Consider the following 14,114-nt stretch of genomic DNA (forward strand, 5'->3'; position numbering starts at 1 on the left):
AATATCTTCGGCTGGAAGGTCGGGGCCAACAAGATCGCCACCCCGCTCGAAGTGGAGCTGAGGTGACTCATGTAGACCAGGCGGACTCATCTCCCGGAACGGTGCGGGTCTCCTGCAGGAAGCTCACTGTGTACCTCCCGTCCCGCAGGACCGAGAGGTGGCGGAACCTGCGGAGAGACCCCCTGCCGCCATTGATGTTCAGGCTGGCGACTGTGACCGGCATGATGGCTACAGTGCATTCCCCTCCCCGGTGCTACAGGCGGAAGGAGCAGGGCTCCCCACCGAGCACCCCTGCACCCTGCACTCTGCCTCCAGGAGCAGCTTCAGATCTCTGAACTGGCGCCTTTCCTGCCGGTCCAGACCCAACCCCTTCCCCTGGTCAAAGATGCCGCGGATGAACTGCACGAAACCAGGCAGATTCCCCCACCGGGAGGCGGCCCACTTGGCCTTGTGCTGCTTCCTCCAGGAACTCCCGGATGTCCTTCACAGTGACGGGCCGTGGAACGGTGCCAGGGACAAGGTCGTCCTCCAGCTCAGCATCGGAGACCGCTTCGGCCGCACCCCAAGCCCTCGTCATCCTCCAGGCAGTCATCACCATCGGGCAACACGCCCACCCCAGCTGGGTTGCAACCCCCTCAGCAGATCCCGCCTCGGGCGACCCCACCCTCAGGGGCAGTGTCCGGAGGAGACCCCGGGCCCCAAGGTGGGGCAGGACCGGACCCCCGCACACCGTCACCACCCCCCAGGGCGGGTGGCTCACAGGCCCTTGTGGAGCTCGAAAGCAGGACGCGAGTCGACGGGGCCACATGCGCCACCACACGCCGGTCTCCCTCCACCCCCCCCCCCCCCCACCAGCAGCACTAGGAGGGTCCCCACCCTCCCCAATCACTGGTGCACCCCAACCCCCCTCAGACACGGGGGCCGAACGCACCTTCTTGGGACTCCTGGCCTCGAAGGTGGCCACGGCGACTCCCCACCCTCAGGCTACCCAGGATCCACAGGGCCCTCAGCAGGGCCGACCCCCACCCCAGTGGGCACGCACTCAACTGGGGGTGGGTCCTCACCCTCCGACAGCCCCTGCACCGCGGGATCGCCCACCGACTCGGGGGGCCCGACCTCGACAGAAGCCAAGTCATCCCCCTCAGCGCCACCCTCCCACTCTGGGGGTCGCCCACACGGCCTTTACCGGGGGCAAATCCCCCCTCTCAGGCGACCCTGGTCCCTCCGACCCCTCAGACACGTTCCGACGCCACTTCAGTCCACTGGGGTGAGGAGGCACAGTGACCTCCATCTCAGAGGAAACCTCGGCCCCCGGCATTGCACCCTCCCCCTCAACCTCCCCTGGCACCCACTGAACCCCAGAGACCACAGGGACCCCCGGGTCCGGACCAGAGGAGGCCGCTGTCTCCTGCCCCTCCAGGGGTGAGGCCTGGAGGTGCCCCTTCTGCCGTGCCTTCCTACCCATGACAGGAGTCCGCCCCTCCCCACCGTCCGCACCACGCTCATCCCCACCCCCCACCCCCACCGACACAGGAGGGGCAGTGGGGGCAGGAACAGTGGAGGGAGGGGCCACGGCAGGAGTGTCAGCGGCATCCTCCCGTGCCGTCGAGGCGGAGCCAGCAGCCTGGCGGCTGGGACAATGCCGACGGACGTGCCCAAACGCCTTGCACGCATGGCACCGCGGACGGCCGGTGGCCCAGAACACTCTGTAGTTCTGCCCCTCGTACAGGACCTGGAACTGCCCCTCAGCATCCCCACCCCACGCCAGCTGCATCAACAGCGAGCGCTGGAAGGAGTACACGTTCTCGAAGCCACGTACGGCCGGCTTGAGCAACATCGGGGTGATGCTCGACCGCACCTCGCCCAGAGACTGCGTGAGGGAGGAGGACCTCGTCAGGGATATGGGGAAAAACATTGGAAAGGACGACCCGCTACACGGGGGTCCCCACCGGCATGAAGACCTCCCCCGACGTCAGCCCCCTGCCCAAGGCCAAGGACGACACCTTCTCAGATCGCAGTACAAACACCAGTCTACCAAACGTTCTAGTGACCTTGACGACACCTGCCCTGCCCCCCACCGTCGCAGACATGGCAGGTGAGCCACCACCAAGTCCGATCGACGGAGGCACAGAGCAGCGAACCGCATTGTTCAAAGTCAACAGTCTGAAGGGTGACGTCTTCCCAGTAGCCACGCCTCCAGGAGCAGCGATGGCTGCGTAGGACCGAGGCTGCGTCACGCCCAAAGCACAGGCAGCCATGATAAGTCCCTATGCAGTCAGAAATCCAAAACTCTCTGCCTGTCCGATGAGCAGCAACACATTAATTAAATCCACAAAGAGCAGTCCAGAGAAAGTAAAGGTGGGAGACGTCTCCTGATAAACAGTCTGTGAGCTGAAACCCCAGCGCCGTCCCTCCCGCACGCAGCGAATCATCCACCAACAGCCCAGCGCGACGTTTCCCCGGCCGCACGAAAGTCCAGGAGTCACCAAGAACCTCTTCACCCAGGCACCCTGGGCCAAGGTCTCCAGTGGGAGGAAGCCAGTTGATACACAGACCAGAAGAAATCCAGTCGCAGGTCCCTCAAAGCTCAAAACGAACCCTGGCAACTTGCCAGCCACTGCCGCTCCCACAGCGCTTGGAAATCAGCTCCCAAATACTTGAGAAAAACAGCCCTCTTCCGAAGAGAAGCTGTCTCAGCCACCGCTCCAGATGATCACCACACACTCCCACACCTTCCAAAGTTCTCCGACACCGCTCTGTTGGATTCTTTACCGATAATTCATCAAGTTGAAGGAGAGCCCACTCAGTACCGCCACTTTTTTTGTACAAAACATTTATCGGCTAAAAGCACTACAAAAAACAACCAATATCAAATACTGTACATCTAATACAGAAAGAAACAACTAAGCAAAATGAATACCCGCGCAATGCTACACCCACCACCGCAACACACACTTCAGATCAGAAGCGCTTTGGAGCCATCCACGACACGTGATCCCCTGAGGGGCCCACCGAGTGCGGAACTCAGCCAGGGCACCCGTGGAGACCGCGTGCTCCCTCTCCAAAGACACCCACGTGCGCACAGAAGATGGCAGGCAGGCGGACCAGCCGGAACCCTCGGCTGCCCGCCACCGCATCCCGTGGATGGCCAGCTTGGCCAGGCCCAGCAGAAGACCCACCAGGAGATCAGCCGCGTGACCTGCCCTGTGCCACACCAGGTGACCATAAACCAACAGCGCCGGGCTGAAGTGCAGCCAGAACTTGAGCAGCAGCCCCCACAGATATACAAAGAGGGGCTGCAACCTCTCGCACTCCGCGTACGCGTGGTACACCGTCTCCTCCTGGCCGCAGAAGTGACAGGTGGCTGGGGTGTCGGTGAACCGGCTCAAGATTCGGTTGCACGGCACGGCCCGGTGCAACACCCTCCATCCCAGGTCCCCAATGTACGGCGGGAGGACTCCCGTGTAGAGAGACCTCCATCTGGGACCCCCCCCCCCCGTCGCCAGCCGGCAAGACGGACTGCCGCCACAGCATGTTCAGCCAGCAGACCAGGGTGAGGAAGTGAAAGGTGTGCAGGAGCAGCCCGTACAAGTACCGCTTCGGCGCCTTGCAAAACAGCACCGTCAGCGTGTCCGCCAGGCGGCTCAGGTTGTGCCGAGCCGCCTCCCGCGAGAGTAGTCGGGCCCTGGGCCTGACCAGCAACTCCAGCAAGGCGGGGGCCGGCACAGCCGGGACCCCCCCAGCGCCTCCCTCGGCACCCGCCGCGCGCTTGCCGCACGACACCACACCCCACACCCGCATCAGATCCCAGTAGAACCCAGGCAGCTCCCACACTGCGGCACGGCCGCCGCCCGCCGCTGGGAGACGCACCCCCTCCCGGAGGCAGTGTCCCCGGCGGAGGAAAAAGGTGGCCAGCGCGTGCCACCGCGGGGGGGCGCTCGGTGTACGGGTACCTCTGCAGCGCCCGGAGGCGGAGGGCCACCAGCTGGGTACGCACGCGCACCAGCGACTGACCCCCCTCTGCCGATGGCAGACTCAGGACCGCCGCAGAGACCCAGTGCCTCCGGCCGCCCCAGAAGAAGTCTGTCAACCTCCTCTGGGTGGTGGCAACGAAGACGTTGGGTGGCACCAGCGTGGCCAGCCGGTACCACAGCATGGAGGCCACCAGCTGGTTGACGACCAGCGCCCTGCCCCGGTACGAGATCGCCCGGAGCAGCCCCGCCCAGCGCCCCAGCCGGGCGGAGACTTTCGCCCCCAACTCCTGCCAGTTCACCGGCCAGGACCCCTCAGCCGGGGATAGGTAGACCCCCAAGTAGAGGAGGTGCGAGGTGCTCCATTTGAAGGGCTGCCCGCCACGGACCCACCAGCAGACCCGAACACTTCGCCCAGTTGACCCTGGCGGAAGACGCGGCCGAGTAGACCCGCTGGCACTCGCGCATCCTCCGCAGGTCCGTGGGGTCAGTGACTGCGAGGAGGACGTCGTTGACATAAGCCGAGAGGACGACCTCCGTCGCTGGCTCGCGCAGGACCAGACCCGTCAGCCGCTTCTGAAGAAGGCACAGGAACAGCTCCGCGCAGACTGAGTACAACTGCCCCAACATGGGGCACCCCTGACACACCCCCCTCCTGAAGCAAAAAGGTGCCGTCAAGGACCCATTGACCCTGACGAGGCTCTCCGCAGTGGTGTACAGCAGCCGGACGCGGGCCGTGAACAGGTACCTGTGATCCACCCTGTCGAACGCCTTCTCCTGATCGAGGGGGAGAAAGGCGGCTGACATCCCGGCCTCCCGGCACAGGTACAGCAGGTCCCGGACGAGGTGGATGTTGTCTTGGATGGACCGGCCCGGGACCGTGTACGACTGGTCGGGATGGATCACCTGGGCTAGCATGGAGCCCAGACGATTGGCCATTGCCCGGGCAAACGCCTTGTACTTGGTGCAGAGGAGGGACACCGGGCGCCAGTTCCGCAGACTGCGGGGATCCCCCTTCTTGGGCAGCAGGACTACGACTGCCCTGCGCCAAGAGGGGGGCATCTCACCCGTCGCCAGGCTCTCCCCCGGCACCCTTGCATAGTCCACCCCCAGGACATCCCAAAAAGCATGGAGGAACTCGACTGTCAGCCCGTCCAGCCCCAGAGCCTTGCCCATCGCAGCTGGTCCAGGGTGCCGGTCAACTCCTCCAGACCCAGGAGAGCCTCCAACCGCTCGATAGCCTCGGGGCTGACTCGCGGCAGACCCTTCCACAGAGTCACGCACGCATCCCCGCTGGACAGATCAGGTGAGAACAGGGCCGCATAAAAAGCGCGGACCTCCCAGACGATACCCGCCTGATCAGTGACCGAGGATCCGTCCTCCGCCAGCAGCTCCACGAGCCGCCTGCGGACACCCCGCCAGCGCTCCAGAGAGTAGAAGAAAGGTGAGGCGTGGTCCAGACCGTGGAGCATCTGGACCCGTGATCGCACGTACGCGCCGCGGGACCCCTTGAGCTGTAGGCCTCGCAGCGCCTCCTTCACCCTCTGGTACCTGCGCCAAAGGGGTGAGTCCTCGGCAGGTGGTCCCAGCCGAGACTCCAAGTCGAGCAGCTCCCCCTCGAGCCGCTGGACCTCGGACACCCGCCCCCTGGTCGCCCCCGTCGCGTACTCCTGGCAGAAAACCCGGAAGTGGGCCTTACCCACATCCCACCAGAGCTGGAGGGAGGAGAAGCCCCGCAACTCCTCGCGCCAAGCCGTCCAAAACAGGCGGAACGAGTCCCGGAATCACTGGTCGTCCATCAGCCGGTTATTGAAGTGCCAGTGTGCTGACCCCGCCCTCGCGGGCAGCAGACTGAGCGCCACCCACACTGGGCGGTGGTCTGAGCACGCCACCGGCTGCATGGAGGCTGCTGACACGCAGGAGACGTGCGCCTCATACACATATAGCTGATCGATCCGCAAACATCCCCCCCCCCCCCCCCCAGACCTCCGCGAGAAGACGTGGGTGAAGGTTCAGCCAGACGTCGACTAGGGCAAAGGACCCGACCAGGTCCCGCAGCAGCCACATTGGGGCCCGGAGCGATCCCTCTCCTCAAGGGTGCAGTTGAAATCGCCCCCAAGGATGACGCTACTCGCCCCTTTCGAAGGAGCCTACCAAAGCAGACACCTCCCGGAAAAAGTGCGCTTGTATCGGGCCGAGCTCGGGGGTGTACACGTTAACAAAGTGCAACGGCACGCCATCCACGTGCACGGCCAGATGAAGCAGACGGCCTGGCACCAGTTCCTGAACCTTCAATATTTCCGGCTGGAAGGTCGGGGCCAACGAGATCGCCACCCCGCTCGAAGTGGAGCTGAGGTGACTCATGTAGACCCCCCCCACCGCACCGCTCCAGGAGCCAGGCGGACTCGTCTCCGGGAACGGTGCGGGTCTCCTGCAGGAAGCTCACCGTGTACCTCCCGTCCCGCAGGACCGAGAGGTGGTGGAACCTACGGACAGACCCCCTGTCACCATTGATGTTCAGGCTGGCGACGGTGACCGGCATGATGGCTACAATACACTCCCCTCACCGGCGCTACAGGCGGAAGGAGCAGGGCTCCCCACTGAGCACCCCTGCACCCTGCACTCTGCCTCCAGGAGCAGCTTCAGATCTCTGAACCGGCGCTTCTCTGGCCGGTCCAGGCCCGATCCCTTCCCCTGGTTGAGGATGCCCCGGAGGAACTGCACGACAGCCGGCAGGTTCCCCCATTGGGAGGCAGCCAGTTTGGCCTTGTTCTGCTTCCTCCAGGAACTCCCGGATCTGCTCCACGGTGACGGGCTGCGGCATGGCGCCGGGGAGGAGGTAGTCCTCCAGCTCGTCATCGGAGGCACCCTCACCCTCATCACCGGTCCCCAAGCTCTTGTCTACCTCCAGGCAGGTGCTGCCACCGGGCAACGCGCCCACCTGAAGACGGGGAGCAACCCCTCTGATGATCCCGCCCCAGGGACGACGACGACCCCCTCTATTCCACCCCCCCCCCCCCCCCCCCCCCCCCAGGATCAGTGACAGGAGGAGACCCCGCCGCCCCCATGTCCAGGGGCCCACCCGGATCCTGGTCCCGAGGCGGGGCAGGACTGGACCCTCACACATTGACACCGCTCTCCTCCGCACGTCCCACCCCCAGGGCGGGCGGCTCGCAGGCCCTTGCGGAGCTCAAATGGAGGATGCAAGTCGACAGGGCCACGTCCACTGACACACCCTGGTCTTCCCCCCCTCCAACAGCACTGGGAGGGTCCCCACCCTCCCCACTCACAGGGGCACCTTCGCACGTTGCAACTGAGCAGGCCGGCAACCCAGGGGCACTCTGCCTCCCCTCAGACACGGGGGCAGAACACACCCTCTCGGGACTCCTGGCCTCGATGGTGGCCACGAGTTGGGAGACCACCACCCCGGCCACTACTCGCCCCTCAGGCAACCCCGGATCCGCGGGGCCGACCCCCTCCCTGGCAGGTGCGCACTCCAGGCACGCAGCCTCGACCGAGGGTGGGCCCTCACCATCCGACAGTCCCCCCTGCACTGCAGGACCGCCCACCGACACGGGGGGCGCAACCCCAACAGAAACCGTCGGCCCCCTCAGCGACACCCACCGGCTCCGGGGGGTCGCCGGCCGCGCACACGGCCTTCACCGGGGGCAGATCCCTCCCCCCTCGGGCGACCCCGCTCCCTCCAACCCCTCAGACACGTGCCGGCGCCACTTCATCCTGCTGGGGTGCGGAGACAGGGTGACCTCCACCTCGAAGGGAACCTCGGCCTCCGGCACCTCACCCTCCCCCTCCCCCGGCACCCGTCGACCCCCAGAGACCCCAGCGACCCCCATGTCCGGACTGGAGGAGGCCTCCGGCACCTGCCCCTCCAGGGGTGAGGCCTGGAGGTGCTTCTGCTTCCACCGCGCTTTCCGACTCCGAACAGTTGCCCACCCCTCCCCACCGCCTGCACCGTGCTCACCCCCACCCCCCTCCCCCACCGGCACGGGGGGGCAGCGGGGGGAGTGGCCACGGCGGGAGCGGCAACGGCATCCACCCGTGCCGCCGAGGCGGAGCCGGCGGCCGGGACTATGCCGACGGACATGCCCGAACACCTTGCACGCGTGGCACCGCGGACGGCCGGTGGCCCAGAAAACCTGGTAATGCTGCCCCTTGTGCGTGATCCGGAAACACCCTTCAGCATCCCCTCCCCGCGCCAGCTGCATGAACAGCGAGCGCTTGAAAGAGTACACGTCCTCAAAGCCAGGTATGGCCGGCTTGAGTATCATCGGGGTGATGCTCGACCGCACCTCACCCAGAGACCGCAAGTGAGGGAGGAGGACCTCGTCAGGGATATGGGGAAAAACGTCAGACAGGACGACCCGCTGCACGGGGGCCCCCACTGGCTCCACCGGCATAAAGATCCCCCGACATCAGCCCCCTGCCCAAGGCCAAGGACACCTCCTTCTCCGAGCGCAATACAAACACCAGACCCCCGTACATCCTCGTGACCACGACGACGCCCGCCCTGCCCCCCACCGCCACAGACATGGCCCGCAGGCCACCCCCCAGTCCGATCGACGGAGGCACAGAGCAGTGCACCGCATTGTCCAAAGTCAACAGTCTGAAGGGTGACGGCTTCCCAGTAGCCACGCCTCCAGGAGCAGCGACGGCCGCGTAGGACCGAGGCTGCGTCACGCCCTACGCAGTCAGAAATCCGAAAACAAAACAACACACACACTGCCTGCCGGATAAGCAGCAGCACAGTAATTAGGTCCACAGGAGCAGTTCAGAGCACAGAAGGTGGGAGACATCTCCAGATAAGCAGTCTGTGAGCCGAAAACCCCAGCGCCGTCCCTCCTGCACGCAGCAAAGCGTCCGCCGGCAGCCCGGCCCGACGTTTCCCAGGCCACACGAAAGTCCAGGAGTCGCCGAGAAACTCTTCACCAGGCGCCCTGGGCCAAGGTCTCCAGTGGGAGGAAGCCGGCCGATACCACAGGCCAGATGAAAACCAGGTCCAGCTCCCTCAAAGTTTGAAACGAACCTTGGCAACTCGCCAGCCACTACCGCTTCCATAGCACTTGGTCAGCTCCAAAAGCAGGGAAAAAGCCTCTCTCGAAGAGAAGCTGCCTCAGCCCCCGCTCCAGACGAAGGACACACTCCCACAACTGCCAAAAACACTCCGTTCTCTCTTGCAGATTCTTCACCATGAAATCAGCAGTCCAACGGAGAGCACACTCAGTACTGCCACTTTTTTACAAAACGTTTATGCACTAAAAGCACTACAAAAAACACCCAACATCAAATACAGTACGTCTAATACAGAGGGAAACAACTAGGCAAAATTAGTCCCCGCGCAACACTACGCCCGCCACTGCAACACCTCCTATCAAAATCGCATCGGAACTGTCCACGACACACGCGATCCCCTGAGGGGCCCACCGAGCGTGGAACTCAGCCAGGGTGCCCGCGGAGACAGCGTGCTCCTGTTCCAAAGAGACCCGCGCACGTAAGCACAGAAGATAGGCAGGCAGGCAGGCTGACCGACCTGCCGGAACCCTCAGTACCACCACTTTTTTTTGTATAAAACGTTTATTAGCTAAAAGCACTACAGAAGACTACAAATATCAAATATATACATCCAATACGGAAAGGATCAGCCAGTCAATGACAGAACTTCAGCGATTACTGTAAACTAACACCTGCGAAAGCACACATACGTCATTATGCCCGCTGCCGCAACACTCAGCACTTCATATCAAAATCATATTGGTCTCGTCCACAACACACGCGATCCCCTGAGGGGTCCACCAAGCGCGGAACTTGGCCAGGGTGCCTGCGGAGACCGTGTGCTCCCGTTCCAAAGAGACCTGTGCACGCACGTAAGTGCGGAAGATAGGTAGGCAGGCTGACCAACCAACCTGCCGGAACCCTCAGTACTGCCACTACCACAATGTGACCCTCCCTCAGTACCACCATCCCCACCCCCTCCCCCCCCCCCACAGCCCGGCGATCTGCTGTAACCGCTCCCACCGCCTTTTCAGGACCTTCATCAACAGGTCACTTCAGGGAAGCGCCCCCACCCCCCCCATCACTGTGTCCTCCCTGCACCAGGACCGGAGCCTCTGACCCACGCTGTCCGTCCCTCTCCCGCTGACCACCTCCTCCACTGAACCCCGTATGTCCGCATTCCAAGGTCCACCGGTTCCAGACAGCACCAGTCCGTCCCCTCTGCACCCTCTCCCTGGCCCCACATCCTTCCTGGATCCCCACCCGGAATGGGGCACAGACCCCCACTGGGCCATCCAGTGTCTGCTGGAGCTGCTGGTGTTTCCTCGTGGGGACAGACTGACCTTTCCACCCTTCACTGACCACAGGCAGTACAGACTGATGAACTGACCATCACCCAGGGTGAGGTGCTTGAGGTGATCGAAGACGGGGACGCAGAGGACTGGGTGAAGGTGAGACCCCCAGGATCGATCGGCTCGGAGCAATCCCCACAGCCGTCCAACGCAGCTGGGATTTTCTGCTGGTCCCTGTGACTGGGCTGGGATTTTCTGCTGGTCCCTGTGACTAGGCTGGGACTTTCTGCTGGTCCCTGTGACTGGGCTGGGATTCTGTGCTGGTCCCTGTGACTAGGCTGGGATTTTCTGCTGGTCCCTGTGATTGGGCTGGGATTCTTTGCTGGTCCCTGTGACTGAGCTGGGATTTAAACTCTCCTCAATGGAAGTGTGAGGGTAGTGTGGTGTGTCCGGTGTCACTGACTGGTCTGGAACGTGCGATGTGGCCAGAGACCGGGGGACATTGTAGTGACGGTCTCTCCGAGCCTCCCCTCTGTACCCAGGGTCTGCAACCTACTTCCATGTTGGTCCTGATCCGTCCCACGCTAAGCTGTGGATATTCCCAGCCAGGGTGGGAATGTCAAACACTGGAGGGCAGAGGTTTCAGGTGGGGGGGGGGGAGTGTAAAGGAGATGTGTGGGGTCAGTATTTTACACAGAGAGCAGTGGGTGCTGGCAACGGGCTGCAGGGGAGGGGGTGGAGGCAGGTACAATCGAGGTGTTTCAGAGGCTGTTAGACAGACACGGGAACAGGCCGGGGATGGAGGAACCGTGTGCAGGGAGATGGGATTAGATCATTGTCACCATGGTCAGCACAGACGTGGTGGGCCGAAGGGCCTGTTCCCGTGCTGTATCGGAGAGCAGAGGGAGGGGTGTCCTGGTTGAATGGTCTGTGTTTGGTGTGAACCTCCCCTCTCCCACAGGCTCGGAACAGCGCGGCCCAGCTCGGCTACGTTCCCGAGAGGTACCTTCAGTTCCCCGGAGCAGCCAGGTGGAGCGGCGGGACCCCAGCGGACACTTCCCGCGACCTCACCTTGTCTTCCCCGTCCTCCAGCTCCACAGAGCAGGACCTGCTGGGCAGCAGCGGCCGGGGACAGGCGGGACCTGCAGGTGGGTCAGGGGAGGGTGGTGGGACACCGTGTTGTTGGGGGGGTGGTGGTAGAAGTACTGAGGGAGGGGTGTGCTGTGGGAGGGGGTCACTGAGAGGGGCGGTGCTGTAGGGGGGGTCACTGTGGGAGGGGTGTACTGGGGGGTCACTGTGGGAGGGGCGGTGCTGTGGGGGGGTCACTGGGAGGGGCGGTGCTGTGGGGGGGGGTCACTGTGAGAGGGGTGGTGCTGTAGGGGGGGGTCACTGGGAGGGGCGGTGCTGTGGGGGGGGTCACTGTGGGAGGGGCGGTGCTGTAGGGGGGGGTCACTGTGGGAGGGGTGTACTGTGGGGGGGGGGGTCACACTGTGCTTCCGGTGCTGGTGGGGAGGGGGTTCCAGGGTTTAGACCCAGTGACGGTGAAGGAGCAGTGATGTGTTTCCCAGTGAGGACAGTGTGGGGGGGGGGGGGGGGGGGGAAGGGGTGTGTTTTGGGGGGGGCGGGGGAGTGGTGTTGGGGTGCTGTTGTCTCCTTGAGTGCGTGCCTGGCTCCGGGGGTCCCGGACCTGACCCCGGGTGTGCTGTTCCCCACAGGGCGACTGGCCAGAGCTCTGTACGACTACGAGGGACGGAGTGGGGAGGAGCTGTGCTTCCCGGAGGGAGCGCTGATCCGGATCCTGCACACCGGGGAGCGGGGAGTGGACGACGGGTTCTGGCAGGGGGAGTTCAGTGGCCGAGTCGGGGTCTTCCCTTCCCTCCTGGTGGAGCTGCTGAGCGAGAATGGCGCGGACCCCCCGCTGGATCCAGAGGTGGGAGGGTAAATCCGTCATCCCAATGCAGCCCCCACACCCCCCCACCCTCACCCTTCACCCCCTCACTCTCCACCCCCTCACCCTTACTCCCACCCTGCACCCCCCAACCCCCCCTCACCCTTCACCCCCACGATTCACCCTCCACCCCCACCCTCACCCTCCACCCCCCACTCCCCCACCCTCCACCCCCCACTCCCCCACCCTTCAACCCCCTCACCCTTCAACCCCCTCACCCTTCACCCTCACCCTTCACCCCTCTAGAGCCTGTACTCTCTCCCACCCCCCCCCTCCCCGGAGACCCCCTCCCCCCCTCCCCCCCCCCCCCCCCCCCCCAGTGCCACTCCACAATCCACCGTCTGGTTCCCGGTGCCCCAATCGATCCTGGTCTCCGGCCTCTGGAGTTGAAACCCCGACCCTTGTACATCGCTGAACCCACCCCCCGCGGTTCCTGCCCAGTCAGTGTGTGTCCCCCGGCCCCTGCCTCTCCCCACCCCACCCTCCCCGGCCCCTGCCTCTCCCCACTGGTCACAGACTGGGGCCCGATCCCTGTGGTACCCACTGGTCACAGACTTTCAATCCGATTCTCTGTTAACCGGTTGTCAGCCCACGTCAGGATTTGGCTCCCGTCACAGGCATCTTTGTTTTGTTGTATAACCTCTTGTTGAAAGCCTTCTGAAAGTACGAGTACCTGTTCCTGTCTGCTCGTTACACCCTCAGAAACACGTCACCTTCGTCAAACACAATTCCCTGTGTTTCCTGGGATCACCTCCCCACCCTGTCACTGTTCCCAATGAACCCTCGGTGAGAGCAGGGCGAGTGGGGTGCGTGGGCGTCCGGTGTGACTCAGGGCCACGCGGGAGGGGGGCTGCTTTATGCCGAGCTGTATCCGCTAATGTTGGCCTTCCTGATTTCTTTCCCCAGGACCCGACCCTGCTGTCTCCACCTCCGTTCTGCCCCCCTCCCCCTGACCTCGGTTCACTGGGCTTCCATTCCTTGGGAGCTACGCAGCAACGACGCCGGCCGTCTCCGGGTGAGTACAGTTAGCACCATCTCCCATCGGCTGAATCTCGCACAGCGAGGCCACTCGGCCCCTCGAGGCCTGCTGTACAGGAACAGGAGGAGGCCACTCGGCCCCTCGAGCACATTCTCCTGTTTAGTGGCAACCTGACCCCACCCTTTTGCCGGGAGCTCCTGCTTGGGGTCGGGGGTGCACCTTGGTGCTCGGACAGGAGTGTGGCAGGAACTTTAGATCCTGAGCAGGGAGCTGCGGGTGTTCCGTGTTACAGGAGAGAAGGGAACGGGGTGAAACGTTCCCTGCCCCCCTCCCACCCCATCGGCGATCAATCCTGGTTCTGGAACTCCCTCTTGGAAACGCGGTGACCCCAGGTTGGGGCTCCTGGGGAGGGGTGTGTGGGCTGGGTCAGTACGATTCAAAGCTGCCTGGGACTTTGTGGGGGTGGGTGGGGGGGGGATGTGGTTTAGGAGTACCGACCGGGAATGTCCCGTCAGCTCAGACCGGGGCCGTCAGCGTGGACTGGGAGCCGCTCCGGGGGTTTGTGACGTGGGTTTGTTCGTTTCCATGCAGTTCCCGGTGGTCAGACAGATGCTGTGTGGAGCGTGGATCCGGCTGGTGAAACTCCCACCAGGCAACTGACACCAGTAAGAGCAGCTTCCTCCTGGGAATGTGATGGGAAAGGGGGTCCCGGGGGGAAGGGTGGGGAGTCAGACCCCATCCCGATGGCACAGCCTTGGTCCCTGGTACCCCAGACCCTCTGGCCTGAGTCCCCCCCACCCACCCCACCCTTCCTGTTCTCTGCCCCAGGATGTCCCTGCGCGGCTTGGAGTTGAGCCTTGCCTGCTGATAGCCTGTTGCCAGCTCGTGCTCCTCCCCCCATCCCTCTCTCCCCC

At 63.9% G+C, this 14,114-nt stretch overlaps 1 protein-coding gene across 1 annotated transcript in view; it reads left to right on the forward strand.

The window, feature by feature from the left end:
- Positions 1 to 14,114, forward strand: part of LOC127569113 (F-BAR and double SH3 domains protein 1-like) — a 47,570-nt gene that overhangs the window by 32,096 nt on the left and 1,360 nt on the right. Inside the window, exons 15-19 of the mRNA XM_052013471.1 lie at positions 10,349 to 10,432; positions 11,235 to 11,421; positions 11,989 to 12,203; positions 13,128 to 13,236; positions 13,792 to 13,865. Of these exons, the coding sequence (XP_051869431.1) occupies positions 10,349 to 10,432; positions 11,235 to 11,421; positions 11,989 to 12,203; positions 13,128 to 13,236; positions 13,792 to 13,865 (669 nt within the window). The remainder of the gene's footprint in view (positions 1 to 10,348; positions 10,433 to 11,234; positions 11,422 to 11,988; positions 12,204 to 13,127; positions 13,237 to 13,791; positions 13,866 to 14,114) is intronic.

The sequence above is a fragment of the Pristis pectinata genome, chromosome 4 (assembly GCF_009764475.1).
Source record: "Pristis pectinata isolate sPriPec2 chromosome 4, sPriPec2.1.pri, whole genome shotgun sequence".
Classification (NCBI taxonomy): domain Eukaryota; kingdom Metazoa; phylum Chordata; class Chondrichthyes; order Rhinopristiformes; family Pristidae; genus Pristis; species Pristis pectinata.